Source organism: Annulohypoxylon truncatum, assembly GCF_022578515.1.
Source record: "Annulohypoxylon truncatum strain CBS 140777 unplaced genomic scaffold F4807scaffold_4, whole genome shotgun sequence".
NCBI classification, from domain to species: domain Eukaryota; kingdom Fungi; phylum Ascomycota; class Sordariomycetes; order Xylariales; family Hypoxylaceae; genus Annulohypoxylon; species Annulohypoxylon truncatum.
In genome coordinates this window covers 302,780-321,730 of record NW_025953790.1, presented here as the reverse complement: position 1 = coordinate 321,730, position 18,951 = coordinate 302,780, and the positions used below count along the sequence as shown (strand labels likewise).

Genomic DNA, 18,951 nt, shown 5'->3' with positions numbered 1-18,951 from the left:
TAGCCACGTAAACATTATTACTAACAGTTTGTATAGTTATAAATGTCGGATCCGTACCTAGTCACAGAGGACTGAAGTTCTTAAAAGTCCTATATATGAGGTCTTGATATGAACATATGTGTACCTACATACGCTTATCTCGACATATCCATGAGGTGACTGTAAACTTCAATACGGCCAATCGTTTTATAAAATTGCAGTGTTATATACTCAATGCAAGTATTTCATCACCCCTACACTGAATATTAGGCATTACCCAGTAAGACCAACGTGTGGTTCGATCTTCGATGAGTGATCTACGCTCTTTTACAACCGCACAACCGATTGTGCATCCTTCGTGCTCTTGAGATCATCGTCCAAAGTGCTCTTCAGCCAGCAATAGTTGAGATCCGTTCCCTGCGGGCCGGCGCTGTACCAGATGGCACCCACACATTCTGAGTCGTCTGCGCACATGGATACGCAAGCCTGCATGGTTTGGGCCTCGTAATTATCAATGTCTTTCCCCTGATGAGCGATGTCACATTCGATCCTAAATTGCGAGCCCGTCCCCGGATCCGTGTACGTGCTTCCGTCAGCTCCTAGACAGTCGCCATCCGAACTAGTCGTTGCTGGACTTGCCGTGGTCTCTGAGCTCGTCTTCGAGGTAGGAGTAACTGTTATAGTTGTCGGAGTTGGCGTGGACTGAACCGGGCTAGTAGTGGGTACCGACGCTGTTTGAACAGAAATCACTGTCACTTTCTCCACGGATTTGGAAGTTTCGCCTGCGGGGGAACTCGACGTGGGGGATGCAGAAGAAGAAGATTTCTTTTCGGTGGTTGTTGAAGTGTCAAGTTTTGTGGATGAAGATACACTTAAAATCGTGGGACCGCTCGTTGCAGTCATCGAGGGGCTTGCTGTAATGACCGACACGATTTCGGTCATAACTTCGGGCGGTGATGAGAAAGTGCTGCTCATTTGGTCACCAATCCCCGTGGACGAAGACGATGTCGATCTGAGAAAGGTAAAAAAGGGTTAGTAAATCGTCTGTATAAGTAGTTGAAAATCTCGTGATGGTTTACTGACAGTGCTTTGGTAGAATTATTCTTCTGTGTTATTCCAACTGCAGTACCAACGGCCACTCCCACAAGCAACGCCAATACTACGCATATTAGGACAAGCCAGAATATCCTCCTTCGAAGTCCCAATATGGTTGGCGATGGTGAGTCTGAGGTAATGACGATCTTCTCATCCAGTCCGATATTCCGGGGTTTATCTGTGGGAATCACGATCTGTGGTCCGGTGAAGACCTCTAGGCCTGGCTGGCTGGAACGGGAATTAGGGGTGCCGACTTCTATCCCCTCGGCGGGTGGATGTACTTCTGGTGCGAAAGTTTGGTTCTTCCCGCTCAGGATTCTGAGCTTCTTAACCCCTCCGAAGTCCTCAAACTGTGGCGGGCTCCTCCAGCTTTCCTCACTACAATCCCAGCATATTGGTGCGCTCTTTCCATCCGAATGCGGACAGGTAGCATAAATCTGCGACTCGACGGCCGTATTATATGTCATTGTCTGCCACCAGGATCCTATAAGATGTGGTGACGAGGAGACCCCAAACTGTGCGCGATATCGGGACAACGAGACATCACCGAGCAACTCGAGATTTGAAATGGCGTTCTGGTAAACATGTACAGAACACAGATGAAGAAGGTGAGTAGGAGAACAAAGATAATAGGCCCGGGATCCTGTGCGGAGACCAGCCTAGCTCAGAGCTGAATGTAGCTATGCATCTATCACCACTTCAGAAGAGCTGCCCTAAGGAGGGAAAAATAATCGATTCCCATTGGATGCTGGTGATTAAGGTGAATCCCTCGGATCCCTTCACTACTACTCTGGTTACTTTTCATACCACCTCATCCCTAAAGGGCATAGAGGCTGAGTGAATAAAGTGCCATCATTGTGAGCCTCTTCTATCTACCCACGTGGAAATGAATCTGGACCAGTGCTGAGCCGCAGGCTCGCATGTTGGAATCCGGATTTCTGTTTAGTTCCTGCCTAGCGCTTCTTTAGGGAATAAAACGCGAGCAGCACCTCTGCTAAGTTCGACGTCTTTATAGGTAATGCTAACATGATTTTTGGGATAAATATTCTATGATATTAGATTTCCGACTTATGTCGGTAGCTTGGAGATCTTGGGAAAACCTGTTGTAGGATATAAACCCCTACTATGCAAGGTACGTCTTGGCCTTTCAACCCAAACTGAGGTTCAGAGCAGACTTAAAAGGACCACGGCACTCCTTGTAACAAATAAACTATGGCCCTTTAAATGTTAGAAAGATCAAGGAGATTCTCTGGTTTATGGTACGGGCAATCAGACGGGGGCGACGTCCTTCGATTTTCAATTACCTACCTATTGCCTGCTATCGTCCGGAAAACCTAGCGCCTTTTGCAAGATAACAGCGGGGTCCGAGTCGCTATCTGTAGCAGGGGTTCTGCTATGACCAGTTGTGTGTGGCCTTCATGCTTCAGCTCAGCTCGTTTCAACCTAGATGGAAACTGCCTTTAACAAAACATCGTGTACTGATGAGTTGATTTCATATCTTCTAGATGTAGGTTAAATATTATGATATCAGGGAATGATAAAATCTTTCCCACCAAATCCATCAGCCCTCTAAATAGGGCCACACGCACCCTGCTTCAGTTAACAGTGGAGGGCTTGAGTGTTGATGGAATCAGTTCTGTCGGTACTAGATATAAAATAACGATATAAGCACTAAGAGTCTTATATATCTATCAGAGCCTTAAAGTTGGAGTTGTTGAGTTAGGAATCCGTACCTTCCTGGAATTTAAGGGCTCAGAAATCGCGGAGCCCGGTCGCCAGAAGAGCTGTTTCCACTTTGGGCAATTCACGGTAGCGTAGGCCCACATCTTTCTGAGTAGCTCCGGGTCATCACTATCGACCGAACAATGATGCCTTCCTACATAATTAGTAGGACTCAGAAGTTGTAGCTTTCTCTAATAAATCTTCTCGTATACATACCTAGGTAACTGCCGACTTGTGAAGACGGGTGGAAAATTCATTTGATTTGCCGGCCAATGGACTCGTTAGTCCATAAAACAGCTAAACTTCGCTAATTCATATTTTCTAGGTGTTTAGCTGCATGGAATTGGTGGTTCAATAAGGCTTACCGACGGCGAACTGCAGGAAATACAGTGATTGACAGCGTTGGAGAAGTTTCCTCTTTCAAGCGAATTAAAGGCGTAGTATTTATGCATATTGTGAAGGCTTCGTCGAATAGGTAGGTGGATTTGTGCACATGGCTAGCAGTCGAATAAGGCTTTACGGGGTATCGATTATTATTATTATGCAGCCCTGGAGTCCTTTAATCTAAATGTATATCAATATCGTTGTAACTCATTACCGGATGCGTAGCATCGTTGCTTGGTCCAAAAGAACGCGAACGCCATATCTCCCCTCCCCCGATGTCGATTATTTGACTATTATGCGAAGTCATGGCACGTTAAACACTAAAGGCTTTCAAAAAGAGAATGCGACGATAATAGACAGCGTGCTCATTTGTGGGCGACATTACGAAGTTACTCCGGCTCATCCCCTTAGCCACCCAGTCTTCCTCGCACAGGATCCGAACCTCTAATGGAGGTTAACGGTATTTTCCTCACTCCGGTCCAATCGATGGGTATCTTCATTACTTTCTCCATGAGCCGAGTTCATAATGACGTCCTGACTTGTTTCCTCATCCGTAGACGTTTTCAATGAATCCAAAGGTTTCCCACGCTTCTTAAGTACGGCGTCGATACTCTCTCCCTGCGCAATAGCCTCGATGGCTTTCTCTGCGGCTGTAACACTCTCAAAGGCGAGTCCCTTGCCGTACTTGGTTAGCGATTTGTTATCCTTAGAATTCCCACTCTGCTTATTGTTGAAACGAGGTATAAACTGTCTTCTTTCCCTTTCTAGCATTATCAAAACCGCCAGGTCACGAAGAACTTGCCACCCTTTAAGAACAGTTTCAACCATTATCTTGCGCTCTGCCTCAGTCAGAGCAGAAAGTTCTCGTTGTGCCTGGATGATTCGTGCGCGACGTAGGTACTTGATAGGTTGTTTCCCTCGTTCGCACTGCTTAGCGATTCCCTTGAGAGTATAACCGATAGGTCCGATCAACGCCGCGATGTCTTTAAGCACGAAACCTGTAAGTCCCATGGCAACACCGGCTATCGCGCCCCTTATACCGTCCTCCTTAGCGCCGCGGATGGGTAATCGCACAAGCCCAGTGAAACCATCGTAGAGTCCATAGACGAATTCGTAGCCCGCTGCCTTCAATCCTGACCGTATTCCCGTGACGCGGATCGGACGTCTCACGGTGTCGTCGCCATATAGTCGAGGTGCATTGTGAAAGCCCTGAGCTAGAGCTAAGAAAAGATCGACAGGGGCATGAGCTAAAGCTCTCCCTGTTCTCCCCGCGCCTTCTTCTACGTCATTCAGGTACTCTTCGTGGGAGTGCTGAAGGGGCGCCGACGCAGGTGTAGTTGCTGTTGAGCTTGAGGCATTCTCGAACGGAAATCCAACCGAATGTCCGGCTCGTGCTTCTTGCCTTTGTCGCGTCCTTTTTTCTTTCTTTTTTCTTTTTTCGGCCCTTCTGTTTGACGTCTTTGCTAATCTGTACGGAACACTACCTATTCCTGCAAAAACGTTGCCAACGGTTCCGACAAGTGAAGCGACGATTCCAGTGATAGGTTCACCCGGGCCTTCAAAATCGTTGAATTCTTTATGCCTCATGAGACGTAGTTTACGCCAAGGTATCAAGCCATGGTTAACAACAACATCGGCTGCTAGCGCACTGAGCTTGAGATCGGTATGCCTAACCCTCCAAACTGCGACGTGGTCGTCAAGGATAGAACATCGCATTGAATTTTCACCAGATAGATTCAGACTGCGATGAAAAGCTCTTACAGCGTTTTTAGCACCGTCGCCTTCAAGTTCAATGGACCTAGAGATTCTCTGTGCTGCCTCGAGTGCTTCGTTAGTCATGCAAAACCGGATGCCCTCTACCAATCTCTCTTCATTTAACTTCTTGTATGGTACTGGTGCCGGCCCAGCTCCCGCATTGCCAACCATGGAGCCCCAGAAGTATTGGTCACCAAAGAAGGGTACAACCATAGTGGGTTTGCCGCATTTGAGTGCAATAGCTGTGGTACCAGCACCGCCATGAATGACGCAAGCTCGAACACGTGGGAAGAGCCAATCGTGAGGAATATTGTCGACCATATAGATGTTTTCGGGAACGTAATCTTGGCCCAAACCACCCCAACCTTTCGACACCAAGGCGCGGACTCCAGCTGATCTCACAGCATTAAAGATCATCTCGGTAAACCGCTCGGCATTATCAACTACGATAGATCCAAAGCCAATATAGATTGGCATCTCACCATTGTCGAGGAAGTTGATAAGATCCTTGGGAGGCTCGAAAGAGGAAGCGAGATCAAGGAAGACGAAGCCCGAAACGTCAATTTCCTCGCTCCAGTCATCAGGCTTAGGTACTAGTCCAGGACTCCATAAATATGTAACCGGAACGTGAAGACGGTACGTCGCGCCAGGAGCCCAAAGAGTTGATACTGGATCAAGTCCTAAAGTTTTCACCCTGAAACTGTTGACGAGATCTCCGAGTCCCTGCCAAACCATCATCTCAACAAGAGGATAAGAAATGAAATTGGTGTATCCTGGATCTACGTTGGACTTCTTTATATTCGCGAGGGGATGAGGAAAAGCTTGCGTTGGTGTGTAAGGAAAGGTAAACATGAGGTGTAAAGGGATTCCTAAAGCTTCTGCGCAATGAATGTGAGCGAAACTAGGCGGATTCGCGATGATGGCATCTGCAACAAATGGATCTTTCTTGCCCATCATCTTAACGTTATTGATGTCCTTTTCATTGTCAGTTGCATTGATGCAAGCTCGCCAGAACCCGTCGAACATCTCAGCCATAGCAGCGCGTCTCCTCCCAATGTCCCCAGCTCTCACTGTCTCGAGTGTGGGGATCATACCAGGGTTCTTGACCATAAAAGCCATCAACTCTGATGGATCACCACCGACGGAGAAGAATTCCAACCCGGAGTCTTTCTCCACAAAATCCCGAAATGCAGGATGAGTGGCGATCCGGACGCGATGACCATATTCTTCTTTAAGGACTTTGCCTATCTTTAAGAAAGGTTGCGCATCGCCTCTCGAGCCGATAACCATGATGACTATGTTCAGTTTCGGCCGTCTGGATTTTTCTGATGCCGCGGTAGTGGCCGATGATAATCGTGTGGGGGTAGGCCGCTGGTCTGTCCTGATTTCGGTGCTTTTCTGGGGCACGATCTTTTTGACGGCTGTGCCGAGAGCCTTTGCTAGGTATCCGGTACTACTGGTATCATTCACCGTGATACTTAATCGACCGTCCCTCTTTGACACTTTACCTTTCGTGTGGTAGAGATCATTTACTACCCGAAAACGTCGGAACTTGTCATCGGGGCGTTTTCGTCTCGGTTTTCTCTTTGGCGGGCTTGCATGCCCGTCAGCATTCGCCTCACTATCTTCTGCATCTGACGACGAACGAGACGAATCATCGGTATAATCATGATCATCGTCGTCACGATTCCAACCACCTCGTAGTGCTGTGTCAAATGCCGACAAATTCGATTTAGCACGTTTCATAAGAGGAAGCGCGGAGAATGTCGACGATCGATGTGCTTTCCGGCGATGGGTGAATGAAGAAGACTTTGGCAGTTTAGGGAGCGGCCCAGCTACAGAATCCGACTTAGTCTTTTTAGGGCCTTCAGCTAGGTCGGGGGCTTTACTGCGATCTGGAATACCTTCCGATGTAGCTCTCGGGCGTGATGTGGGCTGTTCGACATCGGGAGGTACATAACTAGGAAATGCCAGATTGCCTTGCTCGTCCCGGACAATAGTCCCACGGTGACCGTCATTCTCTACATCGTGTAAGTGAAGCCGGATCTCTTCAGATGCCCCAGCGTCTATTGGCGCCTTAGACGGTTTGTCGAGTTCGATAGGATGCATAGTCATTTAGACTCTTCGAGGGGCACGCAAACGCGTTGGGAGATACTGTCTCGGGAGAATTCACCACAACTGTGGTATCAACACACAGATTAATTCCAATTACCCAAGTTCATAGCCATAGAAGCCCAACCACGATTTCTTGTCGGAATAGAGAGACTAACATGTTCGAAAAATAGAAAAAAAGAAGCCAATTACTGGCGAGATGAGACGTGTAAGATGGAAAAACTGTGTTGTGGTGGGGTTATCGAGTGACGTTGACCTGGCACGTGTGTATCAGGTTTTACTTGAGGTTAAGGTTGTCCAAATGTGTGAGATTGTAGGTTTAGACTTGAAGCCAAAGGCTCGGGTCTATGTCTTGTAAGATGCATGGCCGAGCTCATGCTTGATGACCAAATAAATGTAGCAGTAAAACGGTAGATGCAATAGGAAGCAAAGTATATAAAGTGCGTGTATGCCTAAGAAAAGTATGGTGTGTGAGCTTAGAAACTTGATGCCGGCACTAATGGGAGGTTTAATTGAAGCTGTGACATCACTGGTATTCCCAGAACACGCATTATTGACGCCACATGTCAGGGCGCAACCCACCAATCTCCTAGATCCTTGCTTAGCGTTACATTAGCGGATTGAACCTTCCGGGCGGTTAATAATGGGGCTCAGCCACCATAGAATATTAGCCACAACTGCCCACTAGTGGACGATCTTGGGAATCTTTTACCTTTTGTCATTCAATAATTCATTTCAGGTACACACTCAGATAAATATCCTATTACTTTCTTTAATACGTATTCCATAGTCATTTCTTGGTAGTTGCTTGACATTGCAACTCATATAATTTATAATTTGCTGTGTTGAAGCATAATGCGACAAAAGAAAAGGGAGATGCCATTCAATTGAGCCAGGTAGGTACGGAATAGACCCTCATAATCACGAATTGACAGCGAGCATTCCTCGTGCTGTTTGTATAGTAGGGCTACTAACTGGAGGTTTTTCTATCAACTGCCCATGTTGCCTTTCGGGGGGAACGGCGGTCAATATTGATGCATATAGGACATCTCAGCGACTGCCGCTAGTCGGCGAAGGGTTGTCAGAAATCATGCTGTCGAAATGGCCTTTCCTGCATTAGGAATGAGTCACGCAGGGGCTGAGGGTTCTCGTAATCCTTCTATCTTCACAGTAAAATAATAAAAAAGTCGAGTCTCACCTCATCTTCTAATATCTTGAATTTATACTATCAGCGGCATATCAACAAAATCAGCTCGATCAGCGTGCGTTAAAGCTTTATTTCACTTGATACTTTTGAAAAAGCCTCATTGAAGGACTACGAATCAATATGGCGTCTACTACCCCTCAGCCAGAACCTACGCCTATCGTAAGGACAGACAAATGTTATATACGCGCATACACACCTAGTGATATTCCGGCAACTGCGGAGGCAGCCAATCACCCGGAGATTTCGCAGTACATGCGCAACCGTTTCCCCTCTCCCTATACGCTTGAGAACGCTGAATTCTGGGTTGACTTCTGTATGAAAGCGGAACCAATGGTTAACTTCGGCATCTTCGCTCCAGATGGCGCCTTCGCGGGTGGTATTGGGCTTATGCCCCGTGATGATACGGAGTATCGCACTTGGGAGGTCGGATATTGGGTCGCGAAGAACTACTGGGGCAAGGGCATTGCGACGAGCGCTCTCAAAGGGTTCTCCTCGTGGGCCTTCAAAGAATTTCCGGAACTGCTCAGACTGGAGGCTGGCGTGTTCGGAGGGAATGACGGGAGCATGAAGGTTCTCGAGAGGGTTGGATACACCAAGGAAGGTGTACGGAGGAAGGCTATATGTAAAAAGGGAAAGATCATGGATATGCACGTATACGGCTTACTCAAAGAGGAAGCTGAAGGTCTGGAGTAAGCCCTCGTAAGCAGGGTTTCTCGAAGTTACATGATGAATTATACGTTGGAATAATTAGCTAAATGGAGGTTGAACCTTGAAAGAGCGTAAGAATCGAAAATTTCACTGTGTTCTTCCGCCTCTCGAGCCCCCGTCTCCCTATCGACCTCTCTATTCCTCCCTACCTAGGACAGATGGCAATAGGCAAACCCTATTCAACTACTTCCTTATCCTTAACCCTCTTACTACCTAGCACTCAAGGCAGAATATCCTCGCCTGGAAGTACAGTACCGTTATTGACGGCGGCTCTGTGAGCCCTAGCGACCATACCATACGCCGGATAGTATTGATCAAGGACGGGCATCAACTGCTCGGCGCCGGGCACATTCCGCCAATCGCGCATCAGCTCGCCGAAGATGGCAAAGTACGAAAGTACCTGGACGCCAGCAGCCCTCATACGCTCATTCGCGTTCTCTCGGATGTCTACGCTAGTGGTTCCCGACGCCTCGTGGTTCGCGAACACGGCGTATCCAGCTTCACGCAGAGAGAGCGCTAAAAACGTCGTGCCTTGGAATTTTCATTATGAACGGAAGTTCGGTGAAGCTTGTTTAGAAGAGAGGGGGGCTTATTATGCGGGGAAAGGACGGAATGGAAAGGGGAATCTCGACTTACAGACGTCAGTAGTGATCCCTCCAATGATGATCTGGGACTTGTTCGCCGCGATGACAGCCTCCCTGAACTGGGGGTTATCCCATGCGTCCACTTCACCCTGGCGCATTATCAGCGGTGCATCCGGGTACCATTCGAGGAATTCGTCTGGTAGCGGGCCGTTCGGACCAGACTGGGACGAGGAAGTCATGACCACCGGCAAATCGAATGCCTTGCCGAGCGCCGCATGAGCGTACAAGGCGTTTCGAAAGACGGTAGGATCATAATCACGGGCCAGGCTGATGAGTCCTTCCTGCATATCAAGAATGAGGAGCAGCTTCGGTTGATTAAGTTAGCCGAACTTGAGATGCTTCATTCAGAATCAGAAAGAGATACTTACCGTATCATTTTTATTCAGTCTCTCATAAGTGAAGGCATTGGCTAGACCGCCTAGTACCAATGGTATCGCAGAAAACTGACTGGCTCTCATTTTGAATTGAGAGTTGAGATGTATGTAGGAAGATAATCCAAATAGTTACCGACCTTGCGTCGAGGGCCGTGAGTTCGAGGGATTGTCGTGCAGTGTGGGAAAGTTATCTTGACTCGCGAACCTCACAAAGTTATATATTACAACATACCTACGTGGCTAGGTTTTGTGTCAGCGCCCGAACTCAAGATTGAGATCTTCGTCCCCGTATTGCCTTTGTCATCGTTGTCGTCCAAGGATTCCCCTTTCGTATAAACCATGCGGGCTCAAAGTTCTTCCTCTCGGTGAGGCGAGGCGGCAACGCTAATTAGTAGCATCTCAGGTACGCAGCTGAAACCACATGAACGGCGGCCGCGAGGCGGCCACAACGAGCATGAGATTTATCAGGCTATCATATAGAACCTACATGGCGAAACTGCCAAAAGTACATATCGGTTCGAAGAGCCGCTCGTTTTCGGATGAGGCTTATGCAGGTGACTGAACTAAGGTGAGTAGTCATCGTGACAGATCGTGAATAAGTAATAATACCACGGCCCTTTAATCTAGGGTTACGACCCGATCTTGCAGCTCTTAGCGCCTTTCCAGAGGTTTTGAGCTGTTAGCAGTCGAATGAGGCAGTCAAGGACGTCGGGGCCCCAGGATTACCTCATATGCAATGCAAGTTGCTGATTAACGGATAGAACTATACAATATACGCAAACCAAAATTTGTGATGATAATCAAATCATTATCAAATAGTAGAAAGGAGAAATCTCCCGCATTGCTTAGGTAATAAACGACCTCGGCGAATATCATCCACATGCAATCAGGACGACAATTCCTACATCTACTACGTGAGGAGTCCGTCGCGCATAACAATTGACTGCCCGAACCGTTAATCAATGGGCCGAAGTCGTAGCAGGATTATTAAATAAATAGGTTAGGATGATAAATCCTGTGCATACCCAGTGGAGTCCGATACTTAAGGGGTGCAATTGCACGGAGATAGGCGAGGAATTGAAGGAAGTACCAGGTAGGTAAGTGCATTGTCCCAAATATCCCAGTTGTAGCTTCCCACATGAGATACGGCGAGTTCCTGACGATTATTGTTAAAGTTGCCCAGACAAAGTCACTGATGTTTGATGACGTTGTTGTGCACACGTCTTTACATCATCAATGGATTGCCGCGGATGACGTTTCATGGCGACACACAAACGATATAACGACAATTAATCATCCAGCAAATCAACAATAAACATCACCAGGCATCACCAAACACATCTTACCTGGAGTCAGTTTTCTTAAGCTCGCTAGGTACACTGAGATAAACTCTACATTCTCAACTCGAAGTACGTACACGCAAAATCAGGATGCTTCGATACCCTAAAATACCCCTTTCAAGCCTCCGCTCTATCTCACGAGGGCGACCCAATTTATTGCTATCTTCTTGCCCGTTTTCGTCAACCGCCGTGGCGCGAGGCCCTCTCCTGAGTGCAATAAAACATGATCATCGGGAACTCGAGGCTTGCGAACCTCACATCATGAACCACAAGAGTGCCGATGAGCGAATCAGGTATCGGAACATCTTTGTCTGGGAACTAGCCCGCCACTCAATAGGCGAGGAGATCGTTGTGTACCCGGCAATGGAAAAGCACCTGAATGATGGTAGAGAAATGGCATCCAAAGATCGTGAGCAACACCAGACGGTACGTTGGCCTCTCCCTACAATAATTTGAAGCGAAGCTGGAAGGATAAGAAGCATGTGTAATGCTAATATACCGGTTTAGATCAAGGAACAACTATACAGGTTCCAGGGTCTGGAGGCGAATGATCCTGAATTTGGGCCTACATTCCGCAGCTTGCTCGCTAGCTTGCAGCAGCACGTCAAAGACGAAGAGGAGCACGACTTACCTCAGCTCGAATCCAAGCTCGATGAAGATTCGTTACTGAAACTAAGCAGATCATTTGAGCGTACTAAACTTTTTGTGCCCACTCGAAGTCACCCGATGGCGCCCAACGTTCCACCCTTCGAGACTGCTGTGGCGCTATTGTCTGCCCCCATCGACAAGGTCGCTGACATTTTCCGCAAGTTCCCCAAGGAGGATGGGCCAATGCTATAATTTGTTCTTTTCTTCCCACTATTGATAGCTTCCTTAACTATGCGAGGCTTGTACGAATTGACAATTCAAAATGTATAACACAGCCACCTTTGCACCGGTGTAGGTAATGAATCTGATATATATGCGCGGTCCAAGTGTTCCATCGTCTAAGGTATCTCTTCGAGGCGTTATCGCCAAAGTCTAAATACGCCATTCTATCCACATTCAATCTAATATGTTAAACAAATGTCTCGCCCTGAATGATAGCCATAACATCCGCCATAAAATGGGTTTAAGGGATTCTCTTATAACTATAGACAGATTGGCAAGTTTCGTGAGTATCATCTACTTGGTTAAGTTACTAATATATACAGGTAAATAATATCATTGCAGTAAGAAATACCGCATTTTTGTAAACGTATAACTACTAAAGGCAGACATATATTCACGGCACAGTTTAACATGCGATGGAAATATAAAGTTCAGCCACCATAAGTCTTGTCTCCTTTCACCTATCCTGGAAGTTGCTATACCCAGCCATGTCGTCTTAGTGAGAATGTTAACAGAGAAAGGGCGTCGGAGAAAGCCTTTCCCAAAACATAATGTTGCTGATACTCTCAGCAGCAGTTGACCTGGAATTTCCTACAGCTCGTTCCATTCATTTTCTGGTTTTCCAGGCTCAAATATTTACATATTTGAATACTAAATTTTCGAAATACCTTCCTATTCGACTACCTGTTGGACATCAGTCTCTGGATTATACTCGATCTACTCAATTCACTCGCGACTTACCGAAACCTATCGCGATCTCTACCACGATAGATATCACCAGATGTCTCCATATCAGAAGGGCGTGGATGAAATTACAGCGTTGGCTATGAGATTAGCAGCTCTTAGCCTAGACGACAAGCCGATAATATACCCAGAAATGCCGAGCCCTGCCAAAACCCCAGTGACGATGTTCTTCAAGAGGATGACCCAGTCGCGAAGACCTACACTGAAACCAGGAGGGTATCAAAGTATTCGGTCGAAGCTTGGTCTCCATGAGATGCGCGGGACGTACAGCATTGGATTGGAAGGCTATCAAACGGTTCACTTAGAACGGTATTTATTCATCTACGGCCGACCGCAATATGTTTTCGAAGACTCCCCTCTCATTAAGTTAATGGAGTCGGAGAAAGCCATGTATCGCCAGACATCTAAGTGGTATACAGTTTTCCGAGAGATAGCGGCCGGAAGACAACGTCCGACCATGCCCTATCTCGACCACCCCACGAACGAAATGTTCCGCGACTGGACTTATCGGGTCGACCAGGACCCGACGGACAATACCCTCAAACTGCTCGATCGATACGCAACCTGGGACGACACGGACGACGCTATAATCGGAGACGCTGAATTTACACCGAACGTATTGGTGACGCGCCGAATTGCGATGGACGATCTTCAGCAAGTCGAGTCACGTCTCCCGCACGCATTTGCCAAGCTTGTCCCGCACATTCAGCTCGCCATTAAGACTTTTCTAGAAATCGAGTTTGGTATCGTGGATTATGGTTTTGATGAGGGAGGAGTTTGAATTGGTTGTTATGGTTATGGTTATAATTAGGGGTTCGGCTCTGCTTACGCTATCCAACCCCCTTTTTCATACAATTGGAGTCAGGATTAGGGAATCATGGCATATCTTTGGTCATATTGAAGCAGCGCAGTTCTTCGCTACTTCAATATTGCTTGGTCTATTAATAGTAGAAGTGATGGTATCTAAGGGGTTAGAATCATCTCGCAAAGTCGTGAGATTGCAAGGTTATGGAAAAGGGGTACATTTGTGGGGCTGATTGTTACGTACCCAGCTAGGTACACATACGTGCAGGAAACGATAAAGCACAACTCAAATAGACAATAGATCATAGATTTGGGTCTATCAAGCGTCGTCATGCTTACAATGAACTTAGAGAGGTTCTAGGGTACCTATAGCGGCCTCCTGGCCAATACCGACCACCACTGCCACTTGTATTAAATCCCAGGCACTTCTAGTCTCCTCGTGGACGGGGAATTGATTCATAATAGGCAGTACGACATAGACGATGGCGCAAGAATAAGCGTCTTCCATATATCTGAGCATAACTTTCAACGAGTCAATTGTAACGTCTACTTCCGTCATCAGGTCATACCTATCAACCTAGCTGTCCTCACATACGCTCCTCGCACCCAACCCGCAAAACATCAAAGTACCCACACTTCTCTACGCACGCTCACAATGAGACCAGCGCCAGACCCCTCTATTGCAGCCCCAAGCTGCGCAGCCGATCTACTAATATGCTCAGCTGCATCTTATCCTCGCCATCGCCGTCCTCCGACTTCAGCAGTTTCTCAGCCGCCGCTATCAGGGGCTCGACGAAGCGCTGGCCTACGGCGGCGCCCATTCCGTCCGGCACGAGTTCCTTCAGGCCCGTGAAGAGGAAGTACGCGAAGTTGGCGACCTGCAAGATGAAGAGCTGGTTCTGCGCCCAGAAATCCACTAGAGCCTCCGTACTTGACTCGTTTAAAAAGAGCATGTCGGGGAATAAGGAATATTGAAGTCTCTCGATGACGTCCGGCGACGAGAACTGGTTGGAGAGGTTGCCTTGCTTGGCGGCGATGAGCTCTTCTTTCAGCCATGTGATGCAACATGCTTTGAGGGAGGCGAACATGCAGTTTTCTAATAGGTCTTCGAGGATTTCTAGGCGGATGTGGTCATCTGGTTCCGAGTGGAGCATTGAGCCGGCGAAGGTTGTGGCGGCATTCCTGACTTTTATATCCGGGTGAAATACGGATATGAGTGTGAGGTTGTGATGATATGCCATCAGATTTGTCTCGTTACCTGCCTTTATTAGCTGTCTATGTTCGAGCCCAAGGCCTATGGCTAATAGCGCATCAGCAATTCCGGGACTTGAAAGGATTTCCGATTGCATTTCTTGGCCAAGGAATCGCCCAAGTATTGCGGCGTGTTCCGGAAAGATGTGCATCACAGGTTGGGGGCTATCGGAGCCGAAGACGTCCTTGGAGAAGATCCAGTACGCAATGAGGCACACCGCCCCACCCGGTGATAAGTGGATATCATCGACGCTAGAAAAGTCGTTGAAGGCTACCAGAGGGTCTATATGTACTGGCCCTTCGAATATGCTTTTTACAAAATCCGCAGGGCATTTGCTGAGGCCAAGATCTCGAAGTAAGGCCTAATAATGTCAATGTCCATAAAATATTTAACCTGGGGGCGAATTAGAAACTCACAACCAGTTGTCCGATTACCGCATCCCGTTTCTGAAGCTCGTCATTTTCCCTGAATGCTTCGATCGTCGTTTTCTTACCCGGCACATTCTTCTTTGGGTTGTAGACTTCCAGCAACCGCGGTGACCATAACATATCATGCGCGTTCGCGTATCGCTGTAGGATACATGTGACAAAAGACTGCAGTAACTTCTCTTGCATGGCTTCTTCTTTGGGGTCCTCCTGCTCCGCCTCCGGATCAGGTGCGTTCTTAGATAAGTCTCCATCATGATCAGGGTTGAGGACATTGATGCTTGATTTCCGGGAAGGAAGAGGTGGTCTCTTACGTCCGGACAGCGAGTAGACAAGGTTGATAATGGATGCAGTCATCTCTGGTGTTGGCTGGTAGGCTTCAAACACCTTCACTAGCGACGGCCCTAGAAATCTTGAAGGGTACTTTGTTTTGATACGTTGGTGAAGAATGGCTAGCATGCCAAGCAAAGTAATGAATTTTCCTGGTATTTTCGAGTCGGGGATGACCCCAGGCTCATTTTCATCAACGATGACTTCGTCATGCCAAGCGACGGCGAGCCCTTCTAAGGCTTCCATGACCTTTATGACGACCTCGCGGGGGTTCCCTAAGCGGGCCACCGTCTCGAGACATATTTCCGAACCTTGGATGTTCAGAAGCATCTGTACGAGATCCCAGCCAATTTCTTGGGTGAGGTCGGCGTCTTGAAGGACGTCGTTTAATGTGGGTAGGATTTCTGGGGAGGTGACATGGTATTGGAGGATGGTGAGATAGGTGAAGCGGTCTTCCTTGGCGCCTTCTTGAATAGCCTTGATTGATTCCGCTAATTCGGGCATGTTCGGCTCATTGATTGACTGCGTAGTATGTATGGCGGCTTGTGGTTGATCAAGTAGAGGCATTGATGATCATTAGAAAATAGCCGAGATAAGAGAAATAGAAGGTAAGGCTGGAATGAGGCTGACGATTTGGAGTTTGATCGCCTGAACTATGAATGTCTGGTTGAGGAACGCGCCTGCAATCGCGGGCCACTGGGAACGACGGAACCTTAGTGCAATGACGTGGGTGAGGGGGGCACCCGCAGTGCAAACAGGTACGAGGTACAGTGTATACAGACCCACATTAACTGGACTGTCAGCTATTATTAGTGGACAAGGCTGGGGTAGTACCCGCCCTTTTGGTTTACCGATACAGTGCGAGGCAAGAGCTGTAAACTTCAAAGATCGTCGTTGCTATTTGAACGTCCACTCCCTTTCTCATATCGAAGTCTATCGTATCTATCGTACCCCTTTTCCATACATACTTCTGCCAATACCCACTCCTGTCTCTCATAAGTCACGACATAGTCGGTGAGCAACGCAATGGTCTGATCGACTCCTAGGGCCCGAGGAAGTATCCATCTAAAATACAATTATCTCGGTGAGAACGTTGGAATCATCAGTCACGAAAAAGCATCTTCAGCAGCCGAAGATAGACTTAGATCCCATGGGTATCAATGGAGGTTGTTATATACACTTATACAATATTTACATACTAATTTGAGGCCTAAAAATACAACATCCAATCGTCTAATCCGAACATAGACAACCTTTGGAGTAAAGAGCAAAGCGAACAGTTCATTCCTCCGTACAAAATCGTATATCAGCTAACTCGTTGTAGAGATGACATATTTCATATCAAACTCATATAAGAAATGGCAACATCATAAGGCTCCAGATGAAAGTGATGGGTTTTGTCGAAGAAGCACTCCCCGTTGCTGTCACACTTGCCGCCGCATGCGTCTGGGTCGGAGTCTGCGAGGTAGTCGTCGTTTTTGCCCAGGCTAGGCTGTACGACTCATCGCTCGGGGATCCGGAGGCGATTATCAAAGTCGTCACGCTAGAGGGTATCGATGCTGTCCGGAGTACACTCGTGGCAGAGTTAATCTCGACTGTGATAACCGGCTCACTAGATTTCCCAGATTGAGTTGAGGATGCCGATGCAGATGCTGTAAGAGGGGCGCTAGAAGTGATAGCTGAAGGAAGAGAAGATGATGGTTCTGAGGCCCTTGGGACTGTGGTGTTAGAGTCGACCCATGTTCCGAGCAGACATTGACTCATTTGCTGGTTATCGACCAAGCCTCCATTCTGCTTCGAAGGTGTTAGACTTAGGAGGTACGAAGTATCGAAGCTGCCGGCGGCCCACCCAACCAAGCCTATGAAGACGTCCGAGTTTTGGTTGATCAGAGTATTTTGGGCACAGAATGCAGTCAAGCACTACATAAAAATTTAATTAGACATCGTGGGAGGGTCCATGATAGGGAAAAACTTACAGAAGCATCCTCCGATGCCCCCGTCTCACTAACAAACCCCTTCCGCCCATTCGTCCTCAGGAACTGGGCGACGGACGTAAAAGCATCCGTGTTATCCGTCGTGCACAGCGAATGCGTCCCCGAATTATCAATGTCGAGATATTTATGAATATCCAAGATCAAATTATCCGTTGTCCCATCCGGATTCTTAATCCCCAAAAGTTGCGATGCACCTCCGACCGTCGTCAGTGTCGCCGCAGAATCGAAATTCGTGCCCGGTAGTAAGATCATCTGAGATGTCGCGCCCGCCTGCCTAATCGCTGTAACCGCCTTCTGACATGTGTTCACCCAAGTGTCGATATCAAGATCGTGTGGCTCGTTCATAAGCTCGAAGACGATGTTCTGGCTGCCGGCGTATTTCGTGGCGAGCTGCGACCACAGGCTTACGAACTGGTCGTCTGTCGGCCCTCCCTGTCCGATAATCCCCCCATTCCAGTGTGCGAAGTTATGGATATCTAACATGCAATGGGCCCCGGTGGCGAGACAGGCTTGCACCAATTGATCGTATTTCGCTAAGTTCGTGCTGTCAAGGTTTCCTCCCAATTGATTGTTGGCGAGGAATTGCCATGATATTGCTGTGCGGGCTTGTTAGTACATGCTAAGGTGGAGGTGTGTATATGTTGTGACGACCGTACGTAGTCTTAATATGTTGACGCCGTCGTCCTTGACGAAGTGTTGCATTTGCGCAACTCCATCGTCGTTGTTTGGAAGTTGTGTGGAGCTCAGCGGGCATGAACCCTTCAGTCGTTGTTAACCCTGTACTTTAATACCCTGTTATTCTAATGACTTACATCTATCTGGCATCCAAAATCACCACCCGCTATAGCAACTCCCTTCAGGGGTTAAGTTAGCATTCGCGTTCGTTTTACGAGTTGTAGGTTGCAACATACCAGAAACTGAACCTTCGCAAGAACAACACGAGCTGCAGCCAAGAGAAAGAAGGTCTTAAAGTACATATTTAACACAAGTGCCCACGAATCGAATAAAAAGAGAGTAAGAAGGCGAATAATAAAACACAACGAATGAAGGTCCTGCCACCAAATGAACGTAATTGTACCGTAAGAAAAGGAGAAGGGATAAAAATAAAAGAGCTGAATGTGAGGCTCAAGCAAGCAGCAGCGGATGCAGACGACGATCCATCACATCCATGACGGACATCCCATCTCACTCGCATCGGGCATTTAAGAGAGA

The 18,951-nt window shown here is 47.6% G+C and overlaps 8 protein-coding genes across 8 annotated transcripts; 3 read left to right on the top strand and 5 right to left on the bottom strand.

The window, feature by feature from the left end:
• Window positions 1–206: 206 nt before the first annotated feature.
• On the bottom strand, window positions 207–1,648 carry F4807DRAFT_258619 (uncharacterized protein). Its single transcript, XM_047994470.1, has 2 exons — window positions 1,063–1,648; window positions 207–991 (listed from the first exon to the last, which is right to left on the bottom strand). Exons 1-2 carry the CDS (start codon window positions 1,539–1,541, stop codon window positions 307–309), a joined length of 1,164 nt encoding a protein of 387 aa, XP_047857829.1. The 5' UTR covers window positions 1,542–1,648; the 3' UTR covers window positions 207–306.
• A 1,669-nt stretch (window positions 1,649–3,317) lies between these two features.
• F4807DRAFT_410513 (glycosyltransferase family 1 protein) lies at window positions 3,318–7,578 on the bottom strand. Its single transcript, XM_047996623.1, has 2 exons — window positions 7,206–7,578; window positions 3,318–7,113 (listed from the first exon to the last, which is right to left on the bottom strand). Exon 2 carries the CDS (start codon window positions 7,048–7,050, stop codon window positions 3,625–3,627), a length of 3,426 nt encoding a protein of 1,141 aa, XP_047857828.1. The 5' UTR covers window positions 7,051–7,113; window positions 7,206–7,578; the 3' UTR covers window positions 3,318–3,624.
• Window positions 7,579–8,088: 510 nt separating this feature from the next.
• On the top strand, window positions 8,089–9,145 carry F4807DRAFT_258520 (acyl-CoA N-acyltransferase). Its single transcript, XM_047994469.1, has one exon. It carries the CDS (start codon window positions 8,375–8,377, stop codon window positions 8,945–8,947), a length of 573 nt encoding a protein of 190 aa, XP_047857827.1. The 5' UTR covers window positions 8,089–8,374; the 3' UTR covers window positions 8,948–9,145.
• A 37-nt stretch (window positions 9,146–9,182) lies between these two features.
• F4807DRAFT_456648 (Isochorismatase hydrolase) lies at window positions 9,183–10,064 on the bottom strand (the record flags this gene model as incomplete). Its single annotated transcript, XM_048000910.1, has 3 exons — window positions 9,183–9,493; window positions 9,599–9,911; window positions 9,975–10,064. 3 exons carry the CDS (start codon window positions 10,062–10,064, stop codon window positions 9,183–9,185), a joined length of 714 nt encoding a protein of 237 aa, XP_047857826.1.
• Window positions 10,065–10,762: 698 nt separating this feature from the next.
• On the top strand, window positions 10,763–12,782 carry F4807DRAFT_410507 (uncharacterized protein). Its single transcript, XM_047996622.1, has 5 exons — window positions 10,763–11,077; window positions 11,164–11,746; window positions 11,828–12,464; window positions 12,514–12,531; window positions 12,596–12,782. Exons 2-3 carry the CDS (start codon window positions 11,411–11,413, stop codon window positions 12,158–12,160), a joined length of 669 nt encoding a protein of 222 aa, XP_047857825.1. The 5' UTR covers window positions 10,763–11,077; window positions 11,164–11,410; the 3' UTR covers window positions 12,161–12,464; window positions 12,514–12,531; window positions 12,596–12,782.
• An 808-nt stretch (window positions 12,783–13,590) lies between these two features.
• F4807DRAFT_410506 (uncharacterized protein) lies at window positions 13,591–14,046 on the top strand. The gene has a single exon (XM_047996621.1). The coding sequence runs from the start codon at window positions 13,690–13,692 to the stop codon at window positions 13,969–13,971; it is 282 nt and encodes a 93-aa protein (XP_047857824.1). The 5' UTR covers window positions 13,591–13,689; the 3' UTR covers window positions 13,972–14,046.
• A 4-nt stretch (window positions 14,047–14,050) lies between these two features.
• On the bottom strand, window positions 14,051–16,414 carry F4807DRAFT_410504 (DUF1760-domain-containing protein). The gene is made up of 2 exons (XM_047996620.1): window positions 15,407–16,414; window positions 14,051–15,351 (listed from the first exon to the last, which is right to left on the bottom strand). Exons 1-2 carry the CDS (start codon window positions 16,310–16,312, stop codon window positions 14,416–14,418), a joined length of 1,842 nt encoding a protein of 613 aa, XP_047857823.1. The 5' UTR covers window positions 16,313–16,414; the 3' UTR covers window positions 14,051–14,415.
• Window positions 16,415–16,927: 513 nt separating this feature from the next.
• F4807DRAFT_258459 (glycoside hydrolase family 5 protein) lies at window positions 16,928–18,811 on the bottom strand. Its single transcript, XM_047994468.1, has 5 exons — window positions 18,651–18,811; window positions 18,552–18,593; window positions 18,396–18,498; window positions 17,722–18,335; window positions 16,928–17,665 (listed from the first exon to the last, which is right to left on the bottom strand). Exons 1-5 carry the CDS (start codon window positions 18,714–18,716, stop codon window positions 17,093–17,095), a joined length of 1,398 nt encoding a protein of 465 aa, XP_047857822.1. The 5' UTR covers window positions 18,717–18,811; the 3' UTR covers window positions 16,928–17,092.
• Between the last annotated feature and the right edge of the window lie 140 nt (window positions 18,812–18,951).

What these genes read in the sequence shown, in the direction of transcription:
- F4807DRAFT_258520 (XM_047994469.1), top strand. Translation starts at nt 8,375, where the DNA reads ATGGCGTCTACTACCCCTCAGCCAGAACCTACGCCTATCGTAAGGACA.
- F4807DRAFT_258459 (XM_047994468.1), bottom strand. Translation starts at nt 18,716, where the DNA reads ATGTACTTTAAGACCTTCTTTCTCTTGGCTGCAGCTCGTGTTGTTCTT. An exon ending in ATTTTGGATGCCAGATAGAT is followed by an intron (nt 18,499 to 18,551) that starts GTAAGTCATTAG and finishes CAACGACTGAAG; the next exon opens with GGTTCATGCCCGCTGAGCTC. An exon ending in GGGCATCGGAGGATGCTTCT is followed by an intron (nt 17,666 to 17,721) that starts GTAAGTTTTTCC and finishes ATTTTTATGTAG; the next exon opens with TGCTTGACTGCATTCTGTGC.
- F4807DRAFT_410513 (XM_047996623.1), bottom strand. Translation starts at nt 7,050, where the DNA reads ATGACTATGCATCCTATCGAACTCGACAAACCGTCTAAGGCGCCAATA.
- F4807DRAFT_258619 (XM_047994470.1), bottom strand. Translation starts at nt 1,541, where the DNA reads ATGACATATAATACGGCCGTCGAGTCGCAGATTTATGCTACCTGTCCG. An exon ending in AATAATTCTACCAAAGCACT is followed by an intron (nt 992 to 1,062) that starts GTCAGTAAACCA and finishes TACCTTTCTCAG; the next exon opens with ATCGACATCGTCTTCGTCCA.
- F4807DRAFT_410504 (XM_047996620.1), bottom strand. Translation starts at nt 16,312, where the DNA reads ATGCCTCTACTTGATCAACCACAAGCCGCCATACATACTACGCAGTCA. An exon ending in CGGTAATCGGACAACTGGTT is followed by an intron (nt 15,352 to 15,406) that starts GTGAGTTTCTAA and finishes TGACATTATTAG; the next exon opens with GCCTTACTTCGAGATCTTGG.
- F4807DRAFT_410507 (XM_047996622.1), top strand. Translation starts at nt 11,411, where the DNA reads ATGCTTCGATACCCTAAAATACCCCTTTCAAGCCTCCGCTCTATCTCA. An exon ending in ATCGTGAGCAACACCAGACG is followed by an intron (nt 11,747 to 11,827) that starts GTACGTTGGCCT and finishes ATACCGGTTTAG; the next exon opens with ATCAAGGAACAACTATACAG.
- F4807DRAFT_410506 (XM_047996621.1), top strand. Translation starts at nt 13,690, where the DNA reads ATGGTTTTGATGAGGGAGGAGTTTGAATTGGTTGTTATGGTTATGGTT.